Genomic DNA, 14,069 nt, shown 5'->3' on the forward strand with positions numbered 1-14,069 from the left:
ATGTTGCAGGCAGGAGGCAGTCAGCCTGCAGAGACAGCATCCCTAACCGGGAGAGCCAGTTAATCTGTGGTAATGATGGATCAAACTGTGGCTTGGGGCCTTCATCGGTAGAGGTTTCAGAGGAGGAGGAGGTTAGTGGTAGAGACATGAATCAGGAGGTGCGTTTTATCCGTCTCCCTCTCAGTGGTGGTGTCCTGTTCTCGGGAGTTAACAGCCTTGAGAAATGCTCCGGCCCGTTCGCTGTGTGAAAGCACTGATGGGGAGTTTGACCCTCAAACTGTTTCCAAGCCAAAGCACTTTTTGTTCAAATTATGAAAATGGATTCTGCTCGCTCCACTTCCGAGACGGCGGCTGATTTATTCTCAGCTAGTTCACTGAGTCAGGACATTATAAATGTTGCAGAGCAGAAATATATACTCAGATGGATGAGCCGCTGTCTCGTGCTCATCTCTCAGCATCCAGCTGTATTTAATTCTACCAACACGGAGGAGCGGGATTTATAGTTTAAGAAAATTAAACGTTTTTTTTTTTCATCCAGAAGGTTTAATGAATCGCTTACAGGCAAAGGTGTCTCCAGATTTATTGGACTTTGTTGCTATTTCAACTAAAACAGTGTATTCAGTCCAGTTTGGCTTTGCAGAATGTTTTATCAAAATGTTGTCACTTAACCCTTTGAAACCTGGAGCAACATCACTTTACTTTTGCCGCTTTTAGACACCTTGCACAAGTCTTTAATCGTTTGAACCCTGAGCAAACTTCTGCTTTTTCATCAAAAACACAGAAAAAAAAGCAATGAGTAACGAAGAAATGTTCCACCAACTGCATGGAACAGATTTAGAAAATGAATTCTATAAAGCTAGAGATCATGTTAGGGGAAGACCCATGTTCAGAACTCTCATTATTTAATACTTCAAAGTTTTAATTTCTTTATTTCTTTTTTTTAAAAATGTTTTTAGTGTTCTTTTTTTAATCACTAATTTTGAGGTAATTTTCCCGTTTCAAAGGGCTAAACTGTGTTTTTTCTCTGGCCAGAAGGTCCTGGATTGCTCATTAGGAGTGCGGGGGAACATATACTTTTGAGTTATTTATTGCACCACTGCAGAGCTGCAGAGCTCTTAAATCTGTCTGTCACGGCTGGTACCAGGACCCAAAGGCAACACACAGATCGGTAGGAGTCTTACAGAGTCTTTAATAACAAAGGCAGAATAAATCACAGTTCCATAAGTCCACAGAGCTGAATGTCAACGCCGCTGATCCACCGGAACGATCCCCGAACCGAATCGAACCAACGCTGAGGCTCAGGCGGGAAACCCACCGGGCCAGCGGAGCAGGTGAGACAGGAGACAGGCCGATCTCACCCCAGCGGTGGCGGATCTCACAGACGGGCGGGCTCGCAGAATCCCACCTCTTTTCTGTGACCAGGGATCAGGAAAACACAGACGAGCTCAGAATCAGGGGACAGAAGACAGAAGAAGATCACCGGGACGGAGACAGAGCGGGTTGGTCCGGGACGAGCAGATTCGGCAACAGGAGGGCAGACAGGACCAGAGTCTCGCATGGCAAAGAACAATCTGGCAGTGAGGATGAGACACAGGACAGGTTAAGTGCAGGAGCGGGGACTGGCAACAGGTGCGCGACATCACCGCCGATGCGGCTGCAGCCAGAGGGAGAGACGGGGAAGCACAGGCGGGAAATCAGCGTCATTAACGGACAGGTGAGTGACGTGCGGCGGCAGAGGAGCAGACGTGACACTGTCGCCTTTAAAGTCCGTCTTCATCCAGTGTGGGGGAATGACTCTGCACGTCCTCGGTCAGCAGCTGTCGCTTCACTTCTCCTTTTTCTTCCTGCACACAAAAGCAACATCTATGCTTTACCACAGAAATAATTTCACTTATATGTCAATAAAAAATAGCAGAAATAACTCGACTGAGTCAGTTTCAGCACCGTGGAGAGCTGAGCCGGACAGCGACGGAGCTGTAAATCCCAGACTAACGTTTCCGCGGTCTGCGCGTGTTTCTGCTGCAGAGCGACCGCAGAGAGAGGAGGATGGCGGGAACACAAACCCGCGTCCCTATCCCAGTGAAGACGGTTAGCTTTTAGCTTTTGAATGTTTCTCTGCTGGTCAGCAGGAGGCTTTCCTCCCCAACAAAGAGCTTTAAGACTGACAACATTTCCAATAATTACCGCAGTGATTGAATGTTTAATATCAGTCAGCCCTAACCAGTTTCTCTCCTGACTGTTAAAAACGTCCACCTGCACTTTTCCTCATAACCTTATTACAGCAGTTACATTAAGATATTTTAAATTCTTTATATTTCAGTCAAAGCTAGTGTCACATAATTAAACTAACTGCTAATAACTCACATTTATCCCTCACATTACCAGGATGAACACACACACAGATCCATCACATCATAATGAGCTCCAGGACAAAACCGCATCACCTCTTAGAGATAACGACACAACTGAGACACGAGCGGACATCTCGTATCTGTTCAAACTTCTCTAAGCTTGTTTCCCGCTCCATCAGTGTCCATCAGTGTCCATCAGTGTCCATCAGTCATTATATCGCGCTGTGTGTGGGCCGAGGTCTGTATTGTGTCATTAAGGCTTGTTATGAAATGTTACTGCAGAGACGTCAGCTTAATGATGACGGAGAGACGGGGAACAGGAAAACTGGATCACAGCAAAGAGAGACACAGAGAGAGACAGACAAAGACAGAGAGAAAGACAGAGAGACAGACTAAGACAGAGAGCGAGACATTATTTACATTAATACATAAAGTGTTTAAATGCTCTCGGCATCAAAAGTTAGCTCATCTCTGTAGCTTCATGTTGTTCACACTTTACGCCCTCAGAGCTCATCACTCTTGGAAACTTGATCTGACCCCTGACTGCAGCAGGGTCAAGGCCCACAGAGACTTTTCCCCGTTTGTTAACATCGGGAAAGAGACCTCCTTCAATCACTACATCATTTTTTTGAGACCTGTTGACTTTTCAGAACGCATTTTTTTTAGCCATTATTAAAAACATTAGGCCTAAAGACGTAAAATTTCCCAAATCAAGATTTTGAAGTCGGACATTTCTCCAGACATAACATGAACGCGCATCGGACCCGCGGGACTCTACCGCGTGAACGCGCATGTGACTCTAAGCGTTTCTGACAGCACAGGCTTCGTACCAGCTGTAGTGGCGGATATTTTTGCTGTAATTCATCAGTTTTTAATCACAATTCATCAGTTTTTAATCACAATTCATCATTTTTACCATTTTACATCACATCCATACGCTGCTGGCTGTAAAGCTGTAATATGGACGTCTTACCGTGTCTGTGTCAGACGTATATACAGTCTACGGTCTGTATTCAAACTACCGGTTATCAGTGAGCAGCGGAGCTCTAGAGACAGTTACTGAGAGGTACTGGACGTAGTATTTTTAAACGTTGAGCTGTGTAATAAAACACAGGGCAATATTACAAGCAGCACCTTTTATTACCTTTTTATGAGCACAACACCTAACGATTCTGTTAATTTGATTTCTCCGGTTGAGATTACGATATGATTCCCTGATGAGTTGTATGTATATATGTGTGTGTGTGTGTGTGTGTGTGTGTAGAGAGAGAGAGATAAATATACCATTATCTGATATAATAATAATCACATAAATATTCAAACCGACAGCGCTGTCCTTATACTGCAGATTAGCTGCTGTTGCTAATAAGCTAAGCTACTACGAGAGACATGCTCGTGCACCGGCGCTGTTCGCTTCGAGCACTCGGGTCATCTGAGTGAGTGAGTCAGTCAATGCTCGGGTTCACTCGGGTACACTCGGGTACACTCGGCCGCGTTCGGCTGTCCTTATGTAACCGGTGGTTACTGCACCAAGTGTGACCGGCGTGTCTGACTCTGCGTTGTGTTGAAGAAAAGACTCATACGTCGATCTTTTTGGAGGCAGTCTCCATTTATTCTTACATGGCTCCTGACGAAACAGCGCAAAACACACAAATCCTCCGGTCAATCACCACAAAACACGCCCCTCTCCCACGGAGATCGGTAACAAAAGGGCACGACACACAAATTATAGATTAAATAATTAAAAAAAAAGAACATAACATACCTGACGAAACAGCGCAAAACACACAAATCCTCCGGTCAATCACCACAAAACACGCCCCTACACGAATCAAACAACACAAACATATGTTTCAGTGCAAAGTAAGTGTCTCGCAATGTGTTCAAGCTAGCCAGTGAACTTGAAAATGTAATTAGCACATGTTAAGGAAGACATTTCCTCGGACTGCGGATTCGCTTACCTCTCCCACGGAGATCGGTAACAAAAGGGAAGCGAATTGGCGCGAAAACGCTACTTGTAAAGGCGGCGTTACACCATAATGTGCCCGTAGGGGTACAACCTGGAACAAAGGTTCCACTTACCGACCCGGAAGATTAAATGGTCAGGTATTAACTAAAACCAAACATAAATAAAACAAACTTACACATACACAGTTTTTGTGTAATTATGACAATAATACATTTAGAATACACACATTGCTAGTGTATAACTGACCCTGTTACACTTAATCACTTCCACGCTGCTCTATGGGCCAGTAGATCCAGGTATTTTACACTTTTCTAAACCCCGAAAAAGAGTTTTCTTTGCTTCATGCGCCAATGAGCAGCTCTCATAGGAATGAACGAGGCCCCGCCCCCACGGCTGTATCCAGATTAATAATACATCCATGCTGTATCCAGATTTATAATACATCTATGCTGTATCCAGATTTATAATACATCCATGCTGTATCCAGATTCAATAATACATCCATGCTGTATCCAGATTTATAATACATCCATGCTGTATCCAGATTAATAATACATCCATGCTGTATCCAGATTTATAATACATCCATGCTGTATCCAGATTTATAATACATCCATGCTGTATCCAGATTAATAATACATCCATGCTGTATCCAGATTTATAATACATCCATGCTGTATCCAGATTAATAATACATCCATGCTGTATCCAGATCCAATAATACATCCATGCTGTATCCAGATTTATAATACATCCATGCTGTATCCAGATTCAATAATACATCCATGCTGTATCCAGATTTATAATACATCCATGCTGTATCCAGATTTATAATACATCCATGCTGTATCCAGATTTATAATACATCCACCGCTCAGATCCGCCGTCGCTCTGCCACAGCTCCGCCCTCTCACCCAAATATGGCCACTGACCGAGAGTTTACTTGGCGTGAGCTTTTGAGCCTCTGAGACGGAGGAAGTGACCAGGTGTGAGTGTGATGTCACAGCTGTGTTTTAAAGGTGTAACGCCGTCTTCTCACCTCTGTGGAAATGAGCCGACGTTCACAGCCACACACACTGACGGCTGCAGGAGGCAGAAGTGAATGAATACTGTGTAAAAGCTGATTTTATGAAAGTATACTACTATGAATACGATATGAAAAAGATAACCTTAAAGAGAACGATTGTATCTGAGCGTAATGGGACACGAGTCCACTGTTGGACAGAAAACACAGACTGAGCTGAGGTGAAGGGTGAAGTGGCTCCTCCGGACGGCTGCAGCCGAACGCCACGTTTCCTGCTAACCTGCACGCTTATTTCTGATGACGCTGACAGCGAAAAGGTCTGTAATCAAAGAATCACTTTGGCTGTATTTAGCAGAAATGTTTGGATGCTTCTGAAAAATGTTTGTTTTTTTATGTTTTTATATTTCTATTTCTACTAACATTTATGTTTTACCTGAAATATGAATGTAAAGCTATTTTTTCACTCAGAAACATTCAAAGATGGACGTTTCCCAGAAACGAAGCTGAAAATGTGATGAATGAAATGATTCTGAAATGATAATGAAAACTTTGTGTCGTGTAAAATCAGTGACTGTTTGGTCAAATGAGAAAAGCTGAAACTGCGTCAGACTGAGTTGTTTTATCACCTTTCTGACGGTCTGGAGATAAAAACATTCATTCTCAATCACCTTAAATACGGTGGACATAAAGTCAGGCGACAGCTGACTTTGACTTAACTGCAGCAGCGAAAAACTGGTTATCAATCAGTTTAACTGCTGCTCACTCGGCAGAATAAAGACGTTTTATTGGCTGTGAGGATGTTACAGTCCGAGTCTGCGCTGAAGCTTTGGTGCTGTTGTCCCCTCATGAAGACAAAGTGATGAGGACGTTATTCAGGACAAACAGCCTCTTTTTTGATACCAAGAGTCAAAGCTTCAAACGTCCTCCAGCTAACGTGAGCTGGTTAATGTCTTTGTGTCCGAGTGTCTTCGTCCTGCACTCACACGTCCTCAGTGTCAACGGTCAGCTGAAGACAGATAAAGGGACGGGAAGTTTTGTCAATAACAGGAGCAGCTGTGAGACTGTAATTCCAGTTGCGTTTTATTTCTTGTGTAGAAAAGAACTACAACTTGCATTTATTTGTGCAACCTTTTGCTGCAGAGTGATGAATGGACATTGACTGGAAAATGGGGATATGAGTAATTTTTTTAATGGTCCTCTGGCTCATTTGTGTCATTTTGGAAGACAATGATGAGCATTTTCTCTCTTTATGCTTTTGGTATGGGGTGAGGGGTATGGGGTGTGATTTGTGGGCACACTTTATGTGTCAAACAGGAAATACCTGCTTCCTAAATTAATGGAGAACTGTTAGAAAATGTGTGAAATTAGCTGAACGTCATCCTGACGTACGGCGATGTGGAGGGCTGAGGGTGCAGTCTGCAGCTCTGGAGGAAGACGGCTGATTGCTGCCTCGTTCTCGGGTTAGAAAATACCTTCACTTTGGGTCGATGGATCAGTGCGACCGCTGACCTGATCACCTGGAACCAGACTCGAAATCAGCTCAACACACACACACATACACAAACCGCGGTACAGCAGCGTTTGCTGTGTTTTCATTAGTTCATCAGCATTTTCACACAGAAACAGGCGAGCGTCCGTCTCCTCACCGCTCACATCAATCTTCTCCCCATTACGCTCAGATCGAGGTCGATTTGTCTGCAGACTCCACTCTCAGGCGCAGCGTCCACAAATCGGCTGCCTCATTTTCTCATTTGTGTGCATACGTCAGCGCGCAGCCGTCACGCTTGCTGAGGTCGTCGCCGCCATTATCAGCTCTTATACGAGATTTGAATATTGGTGCATGTCGAAAAAAAATCAGTAACAAAAGAGCAACGTCACACAACATGACTCATCATGCGCGCAAGTCTGAAGGGAAACAAATCACATCTGACACGCACTTTTACTGATATCCAGGGATTTAATGAAGGGGAACACCACTGAAATGAGCCGTTTACTTTGTGAAATTATTTGTGTGTTTGGTGAATTTAACTTGGAGCACTCGTACGAAGAAATCTCACAGAAAAAAGTCTGAGATTTAGGGGGAAAAAATGCTAATTCAACACAAAGAATTCAACCAAACGAGCCAGTAAAGCACGTATGCTATCCTGTTGACATGCTATTTAAAGTGGGAGCATATGTGTGTTAAAATCAGAATTGTATTTTTTTAGCGCGATGAATCTTCATTTACATACTTCGCAAAACACCTTCTGGTCCCAATGACAGTCCTTCCGATTATTGACTATGGTGACAAACTTTACAGATCTGCTTCCAAATCCCTCCTCCATAAACCGGACACTAAGTTCCACGCTGCCATCCGTTTTGTCAGCGGCGCCCTCTTTACTGCTCACCACCGCGGTCTGTACGCCCTGGTTCACTGTCGCACACAGACACACTGGTTTCTGTTCATATTTAAAACCCTTATAGGCAAAACTCCATCATATCTTTGTTCACTACTCATCAATAAAATAAATGACAGCCTGCACAGTAGAAGAGGGAACACACGAGCACCAGTCGAAAACATAGTGCAGTTTACCATCATTAGTTTGCTGTTTGTGGTTTTATGATTGTGCTTCAGAACACATGAACTTTTTGTTATTTGACTCCAGACACTTTAGGCTCTTTTCCACCAACATTACCAAGTAAAATCAGGTTTTCGGAGGCAAGAAAAAGACTCCTCTCTCATTGCCAACAGACGAGTGTACCTTTCTGTTTTTTTCTGATGTGTCTGAGGTTTAAAACGCTCCAGAAAACCAGTCAGTGAAGAACAAAAAGCAGCATGGAGGCCAGTTAAAATGCTACCATAGTTATTTTTAATATCTGCAACTGATTCAGCGTCTGCTACCAACTTGGTGCTGACTAATTTGGGACATTGTTGGAGTGGTGCGTGGACAGAGACGGACGCAGTCCGTGGTGGCCCGTGTCCACCTAGACGCCATGTTTCCATCGCTGCTGATCAGGGCTGATAGGAAGAAGAGCCAATAAAGACCTGAGACTTCTGCAGAGTCCCGGGAACGAACGCAGACGGTAACTTTTCCAACTAAAGACAAAAGACAGATTCGAGTGGGTTTCAGTGGGTCTCAGTGACCCCGATGAGCCCAAAAATCCACTAAGAGTCTCTGCACCGAGACGTGAGGCGCTTTAACCCTCGTGTTGTCCTTGACGTCAATCTGACCCCAAATGAAATCTTTACTATCAAAATATATTTTTTATACTTCTGTAAACAAGGTCTATCGGCCCTAAAGGTGTATCACAGAGTTGATTGACAATTAATACAATGTGCTTCAAATAACAGTCAAAACAGGGTGGGGCCAGAACGACCCCAGAGGACAAAAGGTGTATGGCAATCGCGAGGACATTACGAGGGTTAAAACCTGCTGAGAGCGGTGAGACCTCGGCGCTCGTGGGTCTGTCTGTCGGGGTCACTGCGGCTCAGAGTCGTATCTTCAGTACGCCGCACTTTAAAAAGCTCTGAGGGGATTCATTTGCTGGAGACTCTTCAACAGGCGTTCAGAGAGCAGCTGAGGACAAACCAATCAGAGAGAAGATTGTCCTCCACAACAAAGACTCCAGGGGCTATTTGTACTGCTGCACCACCTGTCAATATTAGAGCTGACACTGTTGACCCGGAGTGAGTGTGTGTGTGTGTGCGTGTGTGCCTGCATCATCATTTTGTCTTCATCTCAGCAGTCCAGTTTTCAGATCAGACCAGGTGAAAACTGTTCAGTACCTGCTGGCACTACATGATGGGTTAAATTTCTACATTTGACATGAGGCGGAGATGTTGAAACTTTACATTCTGAAAGTTTCAGTTTTCATTTTTATGTTGTAACAGCGCTGTGGTCAGCGTGCAGACAGGGTAGGCACCAAAAACATTTTTTCAGGGCGAGGACAACATGTTTTGGCCTAAAATATCCAGTTTTGTTGCCACGAATGAAAACGAATAAAAATGTCCCAACCACTTGGTAAAAAATTCCAGATTTTGTTTCGAAAATCATGGCTGAAAAAAATCCAGTTTTATTGCACAGGCGCAGCTCATTGAAAAAAAAAACAGCTGTGGTGCTGGAGACATGGCTGAAAATGTTGTGACATTTTGTTAAAAAATACCTGGTTTTATAGCTCAAACACAGATGGAAATTTCACAAAAACATGAGTGAAAGTGCCCATCCATCCATTATTATTATTATTCTGATGCTCTGTCGGTGAGTGTATGTGTACGTCGGTAAATGTATGACAAACCTTGCATTTCTACGTGTTTTTGATGACTTAATGATGATTAAATTTAATGATGTAATGAAGGGTTTATACTGTAAATGGATGCAGTTTGTGGATGGAATTGATTACGTCTTATTTCTCTTTTGTTTTTTGTTTTCTCAGCCAACGCCATATCATGCAGCCGTGAAAGGTCGCTTTTATCGTCCGCATCTTACGCCGAAGGCACTGGGAAAGTGGCTGTATGTGATGACTTTGGAATGAGAGCAGGCTGGACAGACGTGGAAAATTACCAAAAATGACTCAAAGACCATGTTTTTCTTTTTTCATGCATTTTTGCATGAGGTGTTGTCACCGTGGCTGCTGACAAACATGCACAAATGAAAAAAGCTGAGCTTACAGCTAACACCGTTCCTTTATTGATGTGAATAAATAATCTGTACGCTCTTGCGTGTCTTCATGTCTTTAACAGGAAAATGAGCTCCGGTTTACACTGTAATCTCTGTGTCGGCAGCCTGTCGGAGCTGGCAGAGCTTCACATGGCTGCTGTTAAAAAGTGTGGTGATGTTTCTGAGGGATTAACCCCCTCCTCACCGCTCTGCAACAATATCCAAACCTGCCACTCAGAAATCCGTCACAATGATGGAGAGCTCTGAACATTAGTCAGCGGAGGAGCGGGAGGCTGCGATGACAGCGCGGAGAGGAAATGTGCCTGACTGGATGTGATTGTGTTTCATTAAAAATCTGAGTGCAGCCATCAGGCTGGCTGCGCCGTTTGGCTCGTTGTTCTATTGTTTATGCCAAATCTTAAAAACCCGGACACAATGGGAAGCACGCTGAGCACTCATAGTTTTTAATAAACCTCCGGTCTGCACCTGCAGCGCCACAATGAGCTGCCTCCTCACTCACGGCCCGATTACAGAACTTCATCACTGTCACACAATAGATGGAATATGACGGACTCCAACACGGCACGACTTTTTATCAGCAGCCCAGAGACTCTGTACCTCACTGAAAAACCAACAAGACTAAACCTGGTAAATAAATGAATAATTCATAAATGAGCTATAGATGATAATAATGGAGAATTATTAATTACTGACACGTGTCTAAATGAGACCACAGAACGCCATCACACCAAACACGCTTTACAGCCTCGCTGTGGTGGAGACATTCAGTCACGTGACCGCGCTTCAGTCACGTGACCACAGTTCAGTCACGTGACCGCGCTTCAGTCACGTGACCACAGTTCAGTCACATGGCCGTGCTTCAGTCACGTGACTGCGCTTCAGTGTGTTTACAGCCTAGCCGCAGAGCTTATTTTCTGCAGTGATCCGAAAGAAATCCAACAAAAAAATACAGTCAGCTTTTTGACGAGGGAACCAGGGCGACGTATGCCTTCGTGTTTGCCGGCAGAAAAACCTCCTGCAGCCCTCTGGCTTCAGTTTTTAACCCCGGAGACAATTCAGGAACAGAAATGATCAATGTGAGCCAGTACACAGAGTTTAGTGTTTTATTGTTTACTGGTTAACATCAATCCAATGATGACAGGTCCTAACTAATTTAATACTTGAGCCTCTGTGGAGGAAATAAAGTTGTGATGATGGCTTGGGACAAAAAGCGTCTGAGGCAGAGAAGAAGACTCAGAGACTTCTTCCTCTTCCTGACCACAAGCAACAGATCCGGCAGGAAACAGCAGACAGAAGCACTTTAGATTTCCTTTCTGACTCATTTTCTTTTTCTTTTTCAGGTAACAACCAGTAAATAATTACGTCTGTTTTTACGCAACTAAAGAAAACAGCAGAGCGAACAGGAGGATTTTGGCTTTAGTGCGGCTTTGATAAAAAGCTGCGGTGAAATGATGAGTTTGACTCTCATTGGGCGCTGAGACACTGGTTGATGCTTCAATCAGGAAACGTTGAAAACGAGCGCTCGGGTCAGCACAGCAGCATGGACAGAAAAGCGCGACAGAGACCGAACCTAAAGCAAAGGTCTACATATGCGTCTCACTGATCACACATGTGGTGTCCGTCAGTTACCAATACATCAGCAGGAATCCCAGTAATGAGAAATGTTGTCGTAGACTTTTTGGCACCTTCCAGATACAGCACAGGGACACGGGGCCAAATGTCCCTTCAGTATTGTTACCGTATGTCCAACATGACTTGCAAGAATAAAGACTTTACCATGAACACTTTACCATGAAGATAGATACAGAGATATGAAGTCATTATAAAAGATGCATAATTATAAAAAACTAACTCGAAGATGCAGCATCACCTTATCTCTCGCTCCAGTTTCACTCCGTCCCGCTCACAGCGAGCGTCTCAAGCATGTCTGACCCACAGAGTACTTTAAAAGAGAAGCCGAGAAGTCAGACATGCAGGCGTGTTCCTGTAAAAGTGTCAGACAATGACATCGTCCGAGAGGAAGAACGTGGCGACATCGATTCGGTCGGTAGTGATTCACTCTGGAATCACATTTCCCAAAAGCACCAAAGTGAAGTGAAAAACTGGAACGTGTGATTCAGACCGTGACGTGATGAAAGCATTAACCTCCTCCCTTCACTGAGGAAGAGGAGGATGAAGAATGAGGAAGAGGAGGACGAAGAACCACAGCAGAGCTGAACATGAGGAAGAGGAGGATGAAGAATGAGGAAGAGGAGGACGAAGAACCACAGCAGAGCTGAACATGAGGAAGAGGAGGATGAAGAATGAGGAAGAGGAGGACGAAGAACCACAGCAGAGCTGAACATGAGGAAGAGGAGGATGAAGAATGAGGAAGAGGAGGACGAAGAACCACAGCAGAGCTGAACATGAGGAAGAGGAGGATGAAGAATGAGGAAGAGGAGGATGAAGAACCACAGCAGAGCTGAACATGAGGAAGAGGAGGATGAGCGCATCAAACGTGTGCTTCATGTGAACCCGCCCGGTCAGATCCAGACCAGCTCGCTCTCACGGGGACACGCTGAGTTTTTTCTCTCACAGTTTAAAAGCCGTCAAATGCATGAAACATAAAAATGTAACGGAGCTGTTCAGCATGTTCATCATGAGATGAATATGATTTACAGGAAAAAACTTAATTCTATATTATATTATACTTTATATATATATATATATACACACATATATATATATATATATATATATATATATATATATATATATATATATATATATATATATATATATATATATGTACATACTTTTTTTTAAAAAACGGGTTTAAAAAAAAACAACCTTCCCTCCACTGTTGTACATCCGGGTCGCAAACATTTACTTCCGGTGTGAACACACCTTGAAACACGATCAAAACAGACCGGCCAGGTATGTGTTTGTGTGTGCTCGCGGTGAATCCTGACGCTTGTTAACGTGTGTGTGTGTGAGAGAGAGACCGGAGGACAGCCGGTAACCATGGTGAAGTGTGTGGTCTCCGGGTGTCCGAACCGCGCCGTGAGCGGGAACCGGAGCGCGTTTAGCCGACAACCGAAGAGGTTCTTCAGCTTCCCCGCAGACCCGGACCGCGTCAAGGTAACGACCGGAGCAGCTCCCCGGCCAGCGAGCTGTCTCTCCGTGTCCCCGGTGCCTGTCTCTCTGTGTCCCCAGTGTCTCAGTGTCTGTCTCTCTGTGTCCCCAGTGTCTCAGTGTCTGTCTCTCTGTGTCCCTGGTGTCTCAGTGTCTGTCTCTCTGTGTCCCTGGTGTCTCAGTGTCTGTCTCTCTGTGTCCCTGGTGTCTCAGTGTCTGTCTCTCTGTGTCCCTGGTGTGTTTTGTGTCTTTGTGCCAGATAGCGATGCTAACACATTAGCATCAGTAACCTGCGGGTGTTAGCTTAGCGTCGATCAGTGCCCCCCGTCCATTTCACATCATTTTATTTTAAATCGACAATATCTTTTACTTATTTCACTATATTTATTTTTCTTATATTTAGTCTTTTTGGTTCTATATTTTTTAATGTGTTTTTAATGTTGTATTTAATTCAAAATGAAGCATGTTTTAAAGATTTCAGCTCTTATTTTTACCTGAAGAACTTACGAAGCCTAATTTTATTTTCAGTTGTATCTTTTTTATTTTTGTATATTTATTTTCTTTTTTAAAATATCCCCTTTACTACTTATTGTTGCTTATTTTAACTTACATAATATTGTTACTATGTTTCACACAGTGTTTCTGGAATTCGGGATGTAAGGAGTTAAACAGAGTAGTTTCATATATCTGGTTGCAGCGAGTTTTTTGAGTTTTTTTTGGCAAACTGAATCTTTTGTGTTTTGGATGGAACGGGACATGTTGAGTCGTCCCCTCGGGCTCAGGGGACTCAAGTGTCCGGTCAGGGTTTAAAGACGGTGATAACCTCCATCACGGATGAGTCCATCAGTGACGCTGACGCTCTGCGCAGGTATGGCTGGCCGCGCTGAGGGAGGCGGACCGGCAGGACGCCACGGAGCAGCACATCATCTGCGAGGACCACTTCCTGCCGGAGG

The 14,069-nt window shown here is 44.0% G+C and overlaps 1 protein-coding gene and 1 long non-coding RNA gene across 5 annotated transcripts in view; both read left to right on the forward strand.

Annotated features, from left to right (window-relative positions):
* Positions 1–908: 908 nt before the first annotated feature.
* On the forward strand, positions 909–10,039 carry LOC148186774 (uncharacterized). Its single transcript, XR_015779160.1, has 2 exons — positions 909–1,714; positions 9,758–10,039. It is a non-coding gene; the product is annotated as an uncharacterized LOC148186774 (long non-coding RNA).
* Positions 10,040–12,864: 2,825 nt separating this feature from the next.
* Positions 12,865–14,069, forward strand: part of LOC121955804 (uncharacterized) — a 10,135-nt gene continuing 8,930 nt past the window's right edge. For all 4 annotated transcript variants that reach the window (XM_088089830.1, XM_088089831.1, XM_088089832.1 and 1 more), the window contains exons 1-2: positions 12,865–13,122; positions 13,985–14,069. The exon at positions 13,985–14,069 is cut by the window's right edge. In XM_088089830.1, coding sequence (XP_087945956.1) covers positions 13,006–13,122; positions 13,985–14,069 — 202 coding nt within the window. In that variant the 5' untranslated portion in view covers positions 12,865–13,005. The remainder of the gene's footprint in view (positions 13,123–13,984) is intronic.

Source organism: Plectropomus leopardus, chromosome 16 (genome assembly GCF_026936395.1).
Source record: "Plectropomus leopardus strain MGB_pleo_1.0 chromosome 16, ASM2693639v1, whole genome shotgun sequence".
Classification (NCBI taxonomy): domain Eukaryota; kingdom Metazoa; phylum Chordata; class Actinopteri; order Perciformes; family Serranidae; genus Plectropomus; species Plectropomus leopardus.